Consider the following 17457-nt stretch of genomic DNA (forward strand, 5'->3'; position numbering starts at 1 on the left):
ATACAGCAGTGAAGGAGGACCAAGAGGAGGAGAGGGGCTCAGAGACAGTAGGGGTTCCAAACAAAAGAGAGATTTTCTCTTTGATCAATTTAATTTTGTCAGTAAAAACCTCAACAATCATTGCTGTCAGCTTCACAGAAGACATGATTTGAGGAGCAGGAGACACGAGAGAATTAATCGTGTCAAACAACACTTTGGGGTTTTTCCTATTTGCTGCTACCAGTTTTCTGATGTAATCAGATCTAGCAGTTTCTACCATCTCATTGTAAGAAGTCAACAGATCCCTGAGGTGAAGTCTATGCACCTCAAGTTTAGTGACTTCCTGAGACGCTCAGTCTTTCGACAAAGTCTCTTCAGACTCAGGAGATCTTCATTTGTCCAAGGACACCGTTTTTTCTGAATTTACAAGTTGGATTCAACAGTTTTGATCCAGTATTTCAACACAATGATCAGTGAAACAGTGAATCAAACACATTAAGTCATCAAAGGAAAGACGGTCAAACATAGCAGAAAAACTGTCTGCAGTATCAGCTGAGATGACACGCCTCTGAGACCTAACTTTCAAAGGCTTAGGTTCAGGGACATCATGTACAGATACATTAGAAATGTCCAGGCCAAGTAGTGAGGAGAGTACACACTCACTGTCACGAGTGAGGAGTGTACACACTCGCTGTCACAAGTGAGGAGAGTACACACTCACTGTCACGAGTGAGGAGAGTACACACTCACTGTCACGAGTGAGGAGAGTACACACTTGCTGTCACGAGTGAGGAGAGTACACGCTCACTCTCACAAACGAGGAGAGTACACACTCACTGTCACGAGTGAGGAGAGTACACACTTGCTGTCACAAACAAGGAGAGTACACACTCACTGTCACAAATGAGTAGAGTACACACTCACTGTCACAAACTAGGAGAGTACACACTCACTGTCACAAACGAGGAGAGTACACACTCACTGTCACGAGTGAGGAGAGTACACACTTTCTGTCACGAGTGAGGAGAGTACACACTCACAGAGGTTGTCCTCACCAGGCTGTTCTCCTGAAGCTCCTCCTGCCTTGTGGACCTCGGAGACGAGTTCAGGGACTTGATGTTCGAGGAGGTCCATCATCTGGAACTCATTTCCTCGTCATAAGTGAAGTCACGTGTCTCTCACTGACTCCACAAGTTCTTCTGTGTCCTGGTTCTGAGTCCACTTCAGGACTGGTTCACGAGCTCCTGACCCAGGTCTCCCCGCGAGCTTCAGAACCACTGGCTCGGAGCAGCTGTGTTGATCCTGCCACATTCCTCCTCCTGCAGTTCGTGTTCCTCCCTCAGGACCTCTGGGGAAAACCCAGGATCTGCAGTAGCTTCACATCAGCAGTCGGTCCAGACCAGAGAAGAACCTCCTCGGTGTCCTTCAGCTCTGGTACGTGTCTCTGTTGTCTCGTCTTCTTCTCTGAGCCCATGGTTCTCTCGAGTCTGATGTTGTGTTGGTCTGTTGGAACCATTGTGCGACTCACATGTGTTGTGCGACTCACACATGTTGTGCGACTCACACGTGTTGTGCGACTCACACATATTGTGCGACTCACACGTGTTGTGCGACTCACGTGTTGTGCGACTCACACATGTTGTGCGACTCACTCATGTTGTCTTAGCGCCGCACTCATCTGTTGGAACCATTGTGCGACTCACACATGTTGTGCGACTCACTCATCTGTTGGAACCATTGTGCGACTCACACGTGTTGTGCGACTCACGCGTGTTGTGCGACTCACACATGTTGTGCGACTCACGTGTTGTGCGACTCACACATGTTGTGCGACTCACACATGTTGTGCGACTCACACGTGTTGTGCGACTCACACATGTTGTGCGACTCACACATGTTGTGCGACTCACTCATGTTGTCTTAGCGCCGCACTCATCTGTTGGAACCATTGTGCGACTCACACATGTTGTGCGACTCACTCATCTGTTGGAACCATTGTGCGACTCACACGTGTTGTGCGACTCACACGTGTTGTGCGACTCACACATGTTGTGCGACTCACGTGTTGTGCGACTCACACATGTTGTGCGACTCACACATGTTGTGCGACTCACACATGTTGTGCGACTCACACGTGTTGTGCGACTCACACATGTTGTGCGACTCACACGTGTTGTGCGACTCACGTGTTGTGCCACTCACACATGTTGTGCGACTCACACGTGTTGTGCGACTCACGTGTTGTGCGACTCACGTGTTGTGCGACTCACACATGTTGTGCGACTCACACATGTTGTGCGACTCACACATGTTGTGCGACTCACGTGTTGTGCGACTCACGTGTTGTGCGACTCACACATGTTGTGCGACTCACACATGTTGTGCGACTCACACATGTTGTGCGACTCACACATGTTGTGCGACTCACACATGTTGTGCGACTCACACATGTTGTGCGACTCACACATGTTGTGTGCGTCAGCGGCTCTGGTTGCATGAACATCTACGTGCACGTGTGTGTCTTCATCGTGACACAAACAGGATGTTGTGTTGCTGCAGTGGTGTGTGTCTGTGTGTTGCAGGCATGTGACCTGGAGGTCTGGTCATGGGGAGGGTCTACAGCATCGGTCAGGGCGCGGCTCTGGGCCTCCTGGTGGCATCAGTGTGTGCTCTGGTCACCATCATGGCTCTGTCCGTGGCCCTGAACACGGAGCGGGTCAGGAACCGATCCAGGTCCGAGGACGGAGCCGAGGACCACCTTCACACGCCCGCCCCCCCCCCTGCTGTGTCCAAGCAAGCCTGGGACCACTACAGACTGCCCGCCGCTCTCGCCCCGCTCTCCTACGTCGTGGTCCTGTGGCCCCGGCTGACCCCTGACCTCAACGGCCTGTACGTGTTCAGCGGGAGGTCCACGGTGGTCTTCACGTGCCTGAAGAAGACGGACCTCATCGTGGTCCACGCCAGCAGACTCAACCTCACCCGAGCGGACGGGCACCTGGCTCGGCTTCGAGGACTCGGCGGATCCGCAGCCCCGCAGGTCCAGAGGTCCTGGTTGGTGACGGAGACCGAGTTCCTGGTCCTGAAGCTGGACCGAGGTCTCACCGAGGGGACCAGGTACGAGCTGAGCACAGAGTTCGTGGGCGAGTTGGACGACGACCTCAAGGGTTTTTACCGGAGCGAGTACCTGGAGGACGGCGTGAAGAAGTGAGTCACGACTCACTATAATCATGACTCACTATAATAACGACTCACTATAATAATGACTCACTATAATAATGACTCATTGTAGGAATGACTCACTATAGTAACGACTCACTATAATAATGACTCACTATAATAATGACTCACTATAATAACGACTCACTATAATAATGACTCACTATAATAATGACTCACTATAATAACGACTCACTATAATAATGACTCACTATAATAACGACTCACTATAATAACGACTCACTATAATAACGACTCACTATAATCATGACTCACTATAATAACGACTCACTATAATAATGACTCACTATAATAATGACTCACTATAATAACGACTCACTATAATAATGACTCACTATAATAACGACTCACTATAATAACGACTCACTATAATAACGACTCACTATAATCATGACTCACTATAATAACGACTCACTATAATAACGACTCACTATAATAACGACTCACTATAATAACGACTCACTATAATCATGACTCACTATAATAACGACTCACTATAATAACGACTCACTATAATAACGACTCACTATAATAACGACTCACTATAATCATGACTCACTATAATAACAACTCACTATAATAACGACTCACTATTATAACGACTCACTATGGCAACGACTCACTATAATAACGACTCACTATAATAACGACTCACTATTATAATGACTCACTATAATAACGACTCACTATAATAAAGACTCACTATAATAAAGACTCACTATAATAAAGACTCACTATAATAAAGACTCACTATAATAATGACTCACTATTATAACGACTCACTATAATAAAGACTCACTATAATGACGACTCACTATAATAATGACTCACTATAATAAAGACTCACTATAATAAAGACTCACTATAATAATGACTCACTATAATAATGACTCACTATTATAACGACTCACTATAATAAAGACTCACTATAATAAAGACTCACTATAATGACGACTCACTATAATAATGACTCACTATAATAAAGACTCACTATAATAAAGACTCACTATAGTAACGACTCACTATAATAACGACTCACTATAATAAAGACTCACTATAATAAAGACTCACTATAATGACGACTCACTATAATAATGACTCACTATAATAACGACTCACTATAATAAAGACTCACTATAATAACGACTCACTATTATAACGACTCACTATAATAACGACTCACTATAATAACGACTCACTATAATAACGACTCACTATTATAACGACTCACTATAATAACGACTCACTATAATAACGACTCACTATAATAACGACTCACTATTATAACGACTCACTATAATAACGACTCACTATAATAACGACTCACTATAATAACGACTCACTATTATAACGACTCACTATAATAACGACTCACTATAATAACGACTCACTATAATAACGACTCACTATTATAACGACTCACTATAATAACGACTCACTATAATAACGACTCACTATAATAACGACTCACTATTATAACGACTCACTATAATAATGACTCACTATAATAATGACTCACTATAATAATGACTCATTGTAATGATGACTCACTATAATAATGACTCACTATAATAATGACTCACTATAATAATGACTCACTATAATAATGACTCACTATAATAATGACTCACTATAATAACGACTCACTATAATAACGACTCACTATAATAATGACTCACTATAATAATGACTCACTATAATAACGACTCACTATAATAATGACTCACTATTATAACGACTCACTATAATAATGACTCACTATAATAATGACTCACTATAATAATGACTCACTATAATAATGACTCACTATAATAACGACTCACTATAATAACGACTCACTATAATAATGACTCACTATAATAATGACTCACTATAATAATGACTCACTATAATAACGACTCACTATAATAATGACTCACTATTATAACGACTCACTATAATAACGACTCACTATAATAATGACTCACTATAATAATGACTCACTATTATAACGACTCACTATAATAACGATTCACTATAATAATGACTCACTATAATAACGACTCACTATAGTAACGACTCACTATAATAACGACTCACTATAATAATGACTCACTATAGTAATGACTCACTATAGTAACGACTCACTGTAATGATGACTCACTATAATAACGACTCACTATAATAACGACTCACTATAGTAACGACTCACTATAATAACGACTCACTATAATAATGACTCACTATAGTAATGACTCACTATAATAACGACTCACTATAGTAACGACTCACTATAATAACGACTCACTATAATAATGACTCACTATAGTAATGACTCACTATAATAACGACTCACTATAGTAATGACTCACTATAATAACGACTCACTATAGTAACGACTCACTATAATAACGACTCACTATAATAATGACTCACTATAGTAATGACTCACTATAATAACGACTCACTATAATAACGACTCACTATAATAACGACTCACTATAATAATGACTCACTATAGTAATGACTCACTATAGTAACGACTCACTGTAATGATGACTCACTATAATAACGACTCACTATAGTAACGACTCACTATAATAACGACTCACTATAATAATGACTCACTATAGTAATGACTCACTATAGTAACGACTCACTGTAATGATGACTCACTATAATAACGACTCACTATAGTAATGACTCACTATAGTAACGACTCACTGTAATGATGACTCACTGTAGGAATGACTCACTATAGTAACGACTCACTATAATAATGACTCACTATAATAATGACTCACTATAATAACGACTCACTATAATAATTACTCACTGTAGTAACGACTCACTATAATAACGACTCACTATAGTAACGACTCACTGTAATGATGACTCACTATAATAACGACTCACTATAATAATGACTCACTATAGTAATGACTCACTATAGTAACGACTCACTGTAATGATGACTCACTATAGTAACGACTCACTATAATAACGACTCACTATAGTAACGACTCACTTTAATAACGACTGACTATAATAATGACTCACTATAGTAATGACTCACTATAGTAACGACTCACTATAGTAATGACTCACTATAGTAACGACTCACTATAATAATTACTCACTATAATAATGACTCACTATAATAATGACTCACTATAATAACGACTCACTATAATGATGACTCACTGTAGGAATGACTCACTATAGTAACGACTCACTGTAATGATGACTCACTATAATAACGACTCACTATAGTAATGACTCACTATAGTAACGACTCACTATAATAATTACTCACTATAATAATGACTCACTATAATAATGACTCACTATAATAACGACTCACTATAATGATGACTCACTGTAGGAATGACTCACTATAGTAACGACTCACTGTAATGATGACTCACTATAATAACGACTCACTTTAATAACGACTCACTATAATAACGACTCACTATAATAATGACTCACTATAATGATGACTCACTATAATAACGACTCACTATAGTAATGACTCACTATAGTAACGACTCACTGTAATGATGACTCACTGTAGGAATGACTCACTATAATAACGACTCACTATAATAATGACTCACTATAATAATGACTCACTATAATAACGACTCACTATAATAATTACTCACTGTAGGAATGACTCACTATAGTAACGACTCACTATAATAATGACTCACTATAATAATGACTCACTATAGTAACGACTCACTATAATGATGACTCACTATAATAACGACTCACTATAATAACGACTCACTATAATAACGACTCACTATAATAATGACTCACTATAATAACGACTCACTATAATAACGACTTACTATAGTAACGACTCACTATAATAACGACTCACTATAATAATGACTCACTATAGTAATGACTCACTATAGTAACGACTCACTGTAATGATGACTCACTATAATAACGACTCACTATAATAACGACTCACTATAATAACGACTCACTATAATAACGACTCACTATAATAATGACTCACTATAGTAACGACTCACTATAATGACGACTCACTATAATAACGACTCACTATAATAACGACTCACTATAATAACGACTCACTATAGTAACGACTCACTATAATAACGACTCACTATAATAACGACTCACTATAGTAACAACTCACTATAATAACGACTCACTATAATAACGACTCACTATAATAACGACTCACTATAATAACGACTCACTATAATGACGACTCACTATAATAACGACTCACTATTATAACGACTCACTATAATAACGACTCACTATAATAACGACTCACTATAATAACGACTCACTATAATAACGACTCACTATAGTAACAACTCACTATAATAACGACTCACTATAATAACGACTCACTATAATAACGACTCACTATAATAACGACTCACTATAATGACGACTCACTATAATAACGACTCACTATTATAACGACTCACTATAATAACGACTCACTATAATAACGACTCACTATTATAACGACTCACTATAATAACGACTCACTATAATAACGACTCACTATAATAACGACTCACTATAATGACGACTCACTATAATAACGACTCACTATTATAACGACTCACTATAATAACGACTCACTATAATAACGACTCACTATTATAACGACTCACTATAATAACGACTCACTATAATAACGACTCACTATAATAACGATTCACTATAATAACGACTCACTATAATAACGACTCACTATAATAAAGACTCACTATAATAACGACTCACTATAATAACGACTCACTATAATAACGACTCACTATAATAACGACTCACTATTATAACGACTCACTATAATAACGACTCACTATAATAACGACTCACTATTATAACGACTCACTATAATAACGACTCACTACAATAACGACTCACTATAATAACGATTCACTATAATAACGACTCACTATAATAACGATTCACTATAATAACGACTCACTATAATAACGACTCACTATTATAACGACTCACTACAATAACGACTCACTATTATAACGACTCACTATTATAACGACTCACTATAATAACGACTCACTATTATAACGACTCACTACAATAACGACTCACTACAATGATGATTAAACATGAATCAGTGAACACAACTACACTATTATATATTTACATTCAACAATTAACAACTCAACACAAGCAAACAAATCACAATGAACACAATGAACAAAATGAACACAATGAACACAATGAACACAATGAACACAATGAACAAAATGAACACAATGAACACAATGAACACAATGAACAAAATGAACACAATGAACACAATGAACACAATGAACAAAATGAACACAATGAACACAATGAACACAACAGTCGAGGTGAAGAAGGTTCGTTTCTAAAGACTTTTTTAACTTCTAACTCGCTCAGATTTCCTCTCACAGCCGCTCGTGTTTCCAGACTCATCGCTGTGTCTCAGATGCAGCCGACGTACGCTCGGAAGGTCTTCCCGTGTTTCGACGAGCCCGCCATGAAGGCCCAGTTCAACATCTCCATCGAGCACCACCCGGACCTCGTGGCTCTGTCCAACGAGCTGGTAGCAGGTGCTGGTGATGAGACGAGGGGATGTTCCTCTGCCAGAGGCTGACCTTGTCTCTCTGCTCACAGAGGTAGAGGTGACCCAACGAGATGGCGTTCCTGTGAAGGTCACCAGGTTCAACCCGACCCGGCCCATGTCCTCGTACCTGCTGGCATTCGTCGTCTGCGACTTCGGCTTCATCCAGAGCGTGGTCCCTGGTCAGGTCAGGAGACCCTTGTTTTACCTTCAGACGTTTCACCATCTCGGTATTTCCACGTCTTTGATTAGATTTCTTTAAAACTGGACTTTACAGGGATCAATAAAGTTCTATCAATAAAGTTCTATCAATAAAGTTCTATCAATAAAGTTCTATCAATAAAGTTCTATCAATAAAGTTCTATCAATAAAGTTCTATCGATAAAGTTCTATCAATAAAGTTATATCGATAAACTTCTATCAATAAAGTTCTATCGATAAAGTTCTATCAATAAAGTTCTATCAATAAAGTTCTATCGATAAACTTCTATCAATAAAGTTCTATCGATAAACTTCTATCAATAAAGTTCTATCAATAAACTTATATCGATAAAGTTCTATAGATAAACTTCTATCAATAAAGTTATATCAATAAACTTCTATCAATAAAGTTCTATCAATAAAGTTCTATCGATAAACTTCTATCAATAAACTTCTATCGATAAAGTTCTATCAATAAAGTTCTATCGATAAAGTTCTATCAAAAAAGTTCTATCAATAAAGTTCTATCAATAAAGTTCTATGAATAAAGTTCTATGAATAAAGTTTTATCAATAAAGTTCTATGAATAAAGTTTTGTCAATAAAGTTCTATCGATAAAGTTCTATCAATAAAGTTCTATCGATAAAGTTCTATCAATAAAGTTCTATCAATAAAGTTCTATCGATAAACTTCTATCAATAAACTTCTATCAATAAAGTTCAATCGATAAAGTTCTATCAATAAAGTTCTATCAATAAACTTATATCGATAAAGTTCTATCAATAAAGTTCTATCAATAAAGTTCTTTCGATAAACTTCTATCAATAAACTTCTATCGATAAAGTTCTATCAATAAAGTTCTATCAATAAAGTTCTATCGATAAAGTTCTATCAAAAAAGTTCTATCAATAAACTTCTATCAATAAAGTTCTATGAATAAAGTTCTATGAATAAAGTTCTATGAATAAAGTTTTATCAATAAAGTTCTATCGATAAAGTTCTATCAATAAAGTTCTATCGATTAAATTCTATCGATAAAGTTCTATCAATAAAGTTCTATCAATAAAGTTCTATCAATAAAGTTCTATTGATAAACTTCTATCAATAAACTTCTATCGATAAAGTTCTATCAAAAAAGTTCTATCAATAAACTTCTATCGATAAACTTCTATCGATAAAGTTCTATCAAAAAAGTTCTATCAATAAAGTTCTATCAATAAAGTTCTATCAATAAAGTTCTATGAATAAAGTTCTATAAATAAAGTTCTATGAATAAAGTTTTATCAATAAAGTTCTATCGATAAACTTCTATCAATAAAGTTCTATCAATAAAGTTCTATCGATAAAGTTCTATCAATAAACTTCTATCAATAAAGTTCTATCAATAAAGTTCTATCAATAAAGTTCTATCAATAAAGTTCTATTGATAAACTTCTATCAATAAACTTCTATCGATAAAGTTCTATCAATAAAGTTCTATCAATAAACTTCTATCGATAAAGTTATATCAAAAAAGTTCTATCGATAAACTTCTATCAATAAAGTTCTATCAATAAAGTTCTATGAATAAAGTTTTATCAATAAAGTTCTATCGATAAACTTCTATCAATAAAGTTCTATCAATAAAGTTCTATCAATAAAGTTCTATCGATAAAGTTCTACCGATAAAGTTCTATCGATAAAGTTCTATCAATAAAGTTCTATCAATAAAGTTCTATCAATAAAGTTCTATCGATAAAGTTCTATCAATAAAGTTCTATCAATAAACTTCTATCGATAAAGTTATATCAAAAAAGTTCTATCGATAAACTTCTATCAATAAAGTTCTATCAATAAAGTTCTATGAATAAAGTTTTATCAATAAAGTTCTATCGATAAACTTCTATCAATAAAGTTCTATCAATAAAGTTCTATCAATAAAGTTCTATCGATAAAGTTCTATCGATAAAGTTCTATCGATAAAGTTCTATCAATAAAGTTCTATCAATAAACTTCTATCAATAAAGTTCTATCGATAAAGTTCTATCGATAAAGTTCTATCAATAAAGTTCTATCAATAAAGTTCTATCAATAAACTTCTATCAATAAAGTTCTATCAATAAACTTCTATCAATAAACTTCTATCAATAAAGTTCTATGAATAAAGTTCTATGAATAAAGTTCTATGAATAAAGTTTTATCAATAAAGTTCTATCGATAAACTTCTATCAATAAAGTTCTATCAATAAAGTTCTATCGATAAAGTTCTATCAATAAACTTCTATCAATAAACTTCTATCAATAAAGTTCTATCAATAAAGTTCTATCAATAAAGTTCTATTGATAAACTTCTATCAATAAACTTCTATCGATAAAGTTCTATCAATAAAGTTCTATCAATAAAGTTCTATCAATAAAGTTCTATGAATAAAGTTCTATGAATAAAGTTCTATGAATAAAGTTTTATCAATAAAGTTCTATCAATAAAGTTATATCGATAAACTTCTATCAATAAACTTCTATCAATAAAGTTCTATCAATAAAGTTCTATCAATAAAGTTCTATTGATAAACTTCTATCAATAAACTTCTATCGATAAAGTTCTATCAATAAAGTTCTATCAATAAAGTTCTATCAATAAAGTTCTATCAATAAAGTTCTATGAATAAAGTTTTATCAATAAAGTTCTATCAATAAAGTTATATCGATAAAGTTCTATCAATAAACTTCTATCAATAAAGTTCTATCAATAAAGTTCTATCAATAAAGTTCTATTGATAAACTTCTATCAATAAACTTCTATCGATAAAGTTCTATCAATAAAGTTCTATCAATAAAGTTCTATCAATAAAGTTCTATCAATAAAGTTCTATCAATAAAGTTCTATCTCAACTCGACTTCTAATCTTTATGGTCACTAGGATTCTTGTTATTCCACGACGTTTTTTGCTCATTAGTTAAATGGATTTTCTTTGCCTCATGATTTGACTTTTCAACTGGTCCCAGTCCTGGTGCTGTGAATGTCTGGTGGTCTGTGTCCTCAGCTGGTCCGGATCTTCGCCCGGAGAAGAGCCATCCAGGACCGACAGGGAGACTACGCACTCGCTGTCACCAACAACATCCTGAGATTCTTCGAGTCGTACTACAACGTTCCGTATCCACTGGACAAGTCAGGTGAGGTGTGTTTGTCTCCTGAACCAACCTGGACCGCCGGTCCCTGTTCAGGTCCAGGGAACAGACTGGAGACACTCGACTCCCTTCTGACCGCAGGAGAAGCAGTTCTGTGCTACTGTGCTCGTAGCATCACATCATGTTCTTCATGTTCCTCAGAGCAGGGAACTCTTGTCTCGTCTGTGAGCAGGAGCTCCGAGTCTCCGCAGACGACTGGACTCTAAACGTCTTTGTGAACACGAAGCTTAGGGATGCAGATCAGTTGAAAGACTTGCTGGTTATCTGCTCCCTGCAGATCAGGTGGCTCTGCCTGACTTCAACGCCGGTGCCATGGAGAACTGGGGTCTGATCACCTACAGGGAAACTGCTCTGCTGTACGACAGCAGAATCTCGTCGACAGGAAACAAACAACGAGTCGCCACCGTCATCGCCCACGAGCTGGCTCACATGGTGAGTCGTATCTTACCACTCAAGGACACCAATGTTCCTCCTCCTGAAGGTGTTCTACCTCACAAGAGTCAAGGCTTTAGGGACTGTAGTCAAAAGAAGAATCCTCATCCTGACCTTGAGCAACAGCCAACATGACCATAACTGATATCAGGTCCATCTTCCACTGGACCTGAAAGAGCCAGGCCAGGTTCTGGACAGAATAAATACCACGTGACTGACTGAACGTTTGTCTTCTGAGGCTGGATCTGGTAAGAGGATCCCCGCTGAAGTTGATGTCATGTCCCTCTGCAGTGGTTCGGGAACCTTGTGACCATGCAGTGGTGGAACGACCTGTGGCTGAACGAAGGCTTCGCCTCGTATGTCGAGTACCTGGGAGCAGACTCTGCTGAGCCCTCCTGGAGCATTGTGAGTCTACTGACGTACGACTGGAAACGTGTGGTCCGGAGTGATGTGGTCCTCAGGAGATGTGATTGTGTTCCAACATGTCTGCAGAAAGACCAGATTGTCCTGTACGACATCCACAAGGTGTTTAAAGTCGACGCGTTGGCTTCTTCCCACCCTCTGTCTCGGCGCGAAGAAGAGGTCAACACCCCGACGGAGATCAATGAGATGTTCAGCACCATCTCCTACAACAAGGTCACTGGTTCAACCTAGAATGTCCCCGCTAAGTTAGATCACGCTGACCTGGTGACAACATCTTCTGCAGCTGGACTTCAAAGTGATGGTTTCACTCATTGTAGTTCTTTGCTTCTCCCTGCAGGGGGCGTCAGTGCTCAGGATGCTGTCTGGGTTTCTGGGGGAGGAGGTGTTTACTCAAGGACTAACTGTGAGTTCATCTTCACCATCGTCAGCTAGAGAAGTATTTTGAGATGTGGTCTGATCTTCATGACTCTCCACAGTCGTACTTGTTGAGGTTTGCCTACCGTAACGCCGTCTCCACTGACCTATGGGATCATCTTCAACAGGTGAGTCCAGCGCCGCAGCAGGTAGCGCCGCAGAACTCTCGCCGACAATCTCCGTGTTTTTCTAGGCGGTGGATTCAACTCCTGGCCTGGAGATACCAGACACAGTCCACAACATCATGAATCGCTGGACTCTTCAGATGGGCTTCCCAGTGGTCACCATTGACACACGGACAGGAAGTGTCACGCAGCAGCACTTCCTGTTGGACCCCACGTCTGTGGTGACGCGCCCATCGCAGTTCAAGTAAGAACTTGAACATAGAGCAGTTTCCTGAACACTGACGTCCGTCAAATCTTTAACTCGCGTCTAAACAGTTTGTCTCGTCCTCAACAGTTACGTCTGGTTTGTCCCTGTCAAGTGGATCAAGTCAGGTCTGGACCAAGACCAGTACTGGCTGCTGCAGCAGAGAGGTGGGTTCCTGTAGAGCTCTGAACCTTTAGTCAAAGCTGACCTCTGACCCCTGGGCTCAAGACTCCAACAGTAACATGAAGGTTTCTGGAGACGACTGGGTCCTGGCGAACACCAACGTGTCGGGATACTTCCGGGTCAACTACGACCGAGACAACTGGGACAGACTGCTCGCTCTGCTCAACACAGACCACCAGGTGAGTTCCCAGCACCATCCAAGTCATGGTCCGTTTGGTTATGAAGTTATATATATATATATATATGGAAATATATCAACATAAAATATGTTTGATGACATTTTGGCTCGATTTAATGTGTGAACATGACTTGACTTGAGATGCTGATGTTGACGTCTCACTTCCAGGTTTTGCCCGTCATCAACCGGGCTCAGATAATTGATGACGCCTTTAACCTGGCCCGGTAAGGTGCTGGTCTGAACCCAAGTGTGCCCCCCAGTGTGATGTTTGTGACGAGGTCTGTGTGTGCAGAGCCAGGATGGTGAGCTGCACGCTTGCCTTGAGGACCACCAGCTACCTGTCCAAGGAGAGAGACTTCATCCCGTGGGAGTCCGCCCTGTCTAACCTTGAGCACTACATCCTCATGCTGGACCGCACCGAGGTCTACGGAGTGCTGCAGGTGCTGATGCTGTGACCCTGAACTTCTCGAGACACAGGTTGACTTTGTTCTCTGTGAAGGCGTACCTGAAGAAACAGATCCAGCCGCTCTTCAACCACTTCAGGATCCTCACTGCAAACTGGACCCAAGTTCCTGTTGGACACAATGACCAGTAGGTGTCTCTCCTTCAGTCCAGTTTGTCCTCAGAGTTCCTCAGCAGGTGCGTCTCTGCAGGTACAACCAGGTCAATGCCATCGCCACGGCCTGTCGCATGGGCGTCAGCGCCTGCAGGGATCTGACCCAGGGCTTGTTCAGGAAGTGGATGCAGAACCCTGGAGACAACCCGTGAGTCACAGAGTGAAACACTAGTGACCTCTAGTGACGCCTCTGCTGTCTGTCAGGATCCATCCGAACCTGAAGTCCACCGTCTACTGCAATGGTGTGGCCTTTGGTGGCGTGGAGGAGTGGGACTTCGCCTGGAGCATGTTCCAGAACACCACTATGGCGTCTGAAGCCACTCGCCTCAGGGGGGCGCTGGCCTGCACCAAAACACCTTGGCTACTCAACAGGTGAGGCCATCAACACCCACACTTACATGTCTATACACTTGTAATATATACACTTGCTGAATCTGTTCTACTCCTGCAGGTACCTCAGCTTCACTCTGGACCCCACCAAGATACGAAAACAAGATGCAACGTCCACCATTGGTTTCGTCTCCAGGAACGTTGTTGGCTCATCTTTAGCCTGGAACTTTTTCAGGGACAAGTGGAAGACCATCTACCAGCGGTGAGTCTCAAGAAGCTGTCCTTCTACCTCCTTAGTCCTCTCCTGGATCCACTCATACACCTCCTGCATCTATTGTTGTGTTCAACTGTACATCCTGTCTCACCTGAATGAGCTTCAATCACGACTCATTTGTTCCAGACACGGAGAACATTCCTTCTCCTTCCCCAACCTGATCAAAGCTGTCACCACCAGGTTCTCCACAGAGTTTGAGCTGCAGGAGGTGAGTCGACTCTGAGTTCCTTCTCTCGCCTCCACCAGCTGATTCAGCAGGTCTTCTACAGTTTGTTGAGAGGAGTCTCCACAGATGAGATCCGTGTTACTGCTCCCTGGTCTCCAACTTCTTTTAGGCGTTACTGCCAGATCCCGTCATCATGATGAGTGCAGAGGCTCCTTGAACATGTAGGGAACATGGGTACATGTGTCCCCCTGCTTTCACATGACGTTACCATAGCAACAGCCTGTAGAGGGCAGAGCAGGCATGAAGTACAATCTCCCCCATATCTTCATAACAGCATACTGATCTTTCTCAGCTACGAGTTGGAGCCTGGTAACCCTTGGCAACTGTCGTGGGCGTCATAAGCATTCATAGAACCATGGTTATAGACGGATGATGATGTTAGGACCAGATGATGTTAGGACCAGATGATGTTAGGACCAGATGATGTTAAGATCAGATGATGTTAGGACCAGAAGATGTTAAGACCAGATGATGTTAGGACCAGATGATGTTAAGACCAGATGATGTTAGGACCAGATGATGTTAGGACCAGATGATGTTAGGACCAGATGATGTTAGGACCAGATGATGTTAAGATCAGATGATGTTAGGACCAGAAGATGTTAAGACCAGATGATGTTAGGACCAGATGATGTTAGGACCAGATGATGTTAGGACCAGATGATGTTAAGATCAGATGATGTTAGGACCAGAAGATGTTAAGACCAGATGATGTTAGGACCAGATGATGTTAGGACCAGATGATGTTAAGACCAGATGATGTTAAGACCAGATGATGTTAAGACCAGATGATGTTAAGACCAGATGATGTTAAGACCAGATGATGTTAGGACCAGATGATGTTAGGACCAGATGATGTTAGGACCAGATGATGTTAAGATCAGATGATGTTAGGACCAGATGATGTTAGGACCAGATGATGTTAGGACCAGATGATGTTAAGATCAGATGATGTTAGGACCAGAAGATGTTAAGACCAGATGATGTTAGGACCAGATGATGTTAAGATCAGATGATGTTAGGACCAGAAGATGTTAAGACCAGATGATGTTAGGACCAGATGATGTTAAGACCAGATGATGTTAGGACCAGATGATGTTAGGACCAGATGATGTTAGGACCAGATGATGTTAGGACCAGATGATGTTAAGATCAGATGATGTTAGGACCAGAAGATGTTAAGACCAGATGATGTTAGGACCAGATGATGTTAGGACCAGATGATGTTAAGATCAGATGATGTTAGGACCAGAAGATGTTAAGACCAGATGATGTTAGGACCAGATGATGTTAGGACCAGATGATGTTAAGACCAGATGATGTTAAGACCAGATGATGTTAGGACCAGATGATGTTAGGACCAGATGATGTTAGGACCAGATGATGTTAAGATCAGATGATGTTAGGACCAGATGATGTTAGGACCAGATGATGTTAGGACCAGATGATGTTAGGACCAGATGATGTTAAGATCAGATGATGTTAGGACCAGAAGATGTTAAGACCAGATGATGTTAGGACCAGATGATGTTAAGACCAGATGATGTTAGGACCAGATGATGTTAGGACCAGAAGATGTTAAGACCAGATGATGTTAGGACCAGATGATGTTAAGATCAGATGATGTTAGGACCAGAAGATGTTAAGACCAGATGATGTTAAGACCAGATGATGTTAAGACCAGATGATGTTAAGATCAGATGATGTTACGACCAGATGATGTTAGGACCAGATGATCTTAAAACCAGATGATGTTAGGACCAGATGATGTTAGGACCAGATGATGTTACGACCAGATGATGTTAGGACTTGTGTTTCTCTCACCA

General features: G+C 39.8%; 1 protein-coding gene across 1 annotated transcript in view; it reads left to right on the plus strand.

Moving 5' to 3' along the window:
• Positions 1 to 1223: 1223 nt before the first annotated feature.
• The window catches only part of LOC148076155 (aminopeptidase N-like), a 16965-nt gene continuing 731 nt past the window's right edge, over positions 1224 to 17457 (plus strand). Inside the window, exons 1-20 of the mRNA XM_087792988.1 lie at positions 1224 to 1413; positions 2562 to 3183; positions 8665 to 8807; positions 8872 to 9005; positions 12042 to 12171; positions 12464 to 12618; positions 12910 to 13023; positions 13111 to 13254; positions 13379 to 13444; positions 13518 to 13583; positions 13649 to 13824; positions 13915 to 13991; positions 14053 to 14186; positions 14354 to 14409; positions 14478 to 14625; positions 14685 to 14776; positions 14839 to 14949; positions 15006 to 15173; positions 15253 to 15393; positions 15532 to 15613. Of these exons, the coding sequence (XP_087649114.1) occupies positions 2585 to 3183; positions 8665 to 8807; positions 8872 to 9005; positions 12042 to 12171; positions 12464 to 12618; positions 12910 to 13023; positions 13111 to 13254; positions 13379 to 13444; positions 13518 to 13583; positions 13649 to 13824; positions 13915 to 13991; positions 14053 to 14186; positions 14354 to 14409; positions 14478 to 14625; positions 14685 to 14776; positions 14839 to 14949; positions 15006 to 15173; positions 15253 to 15393; positions 15532 to 15613 (2736 nt within the window). The 5' untranslated portion in view covers positions 1224 to 1413; positions 2562 to 2584. The remainder of the gene's footprint in view (positions 1414 to 2561; positions 3184 to 8664; positions 8808 to 8871; positions 9006 to 12041; positions 12172 to 12463; positions 12619 to 12909; positions 13024 to 13110; positions 13255 to 13378; positions 13445 to 13517; positions 13584 to 13648; positions 13825 to 13914; positions 13992 to 14052; positions 14187 to 14353; positions 14410 to 14477; positions 14626 to 14684; positions 14777 to 14838; positions 14950 to 15005; positions 15174 to 15252; positions 15394 to 15531; positions 15614 to 17457) is intronic.

Source organism: Callionymus lyra, chromosome 6 (genome assembly GCF_982586985.1).
Source record: "Callionymus lyra chromosome 6, fCalLyr1.hap1.1, whole genome shotgun sequence".
Classification (NCBI taxonomy): Eukaryota; Metazoa; Chordata; class Actinopteri; order Syngnathiformes; family Callionymidae; genus Callionymus; species Callionymus lyra.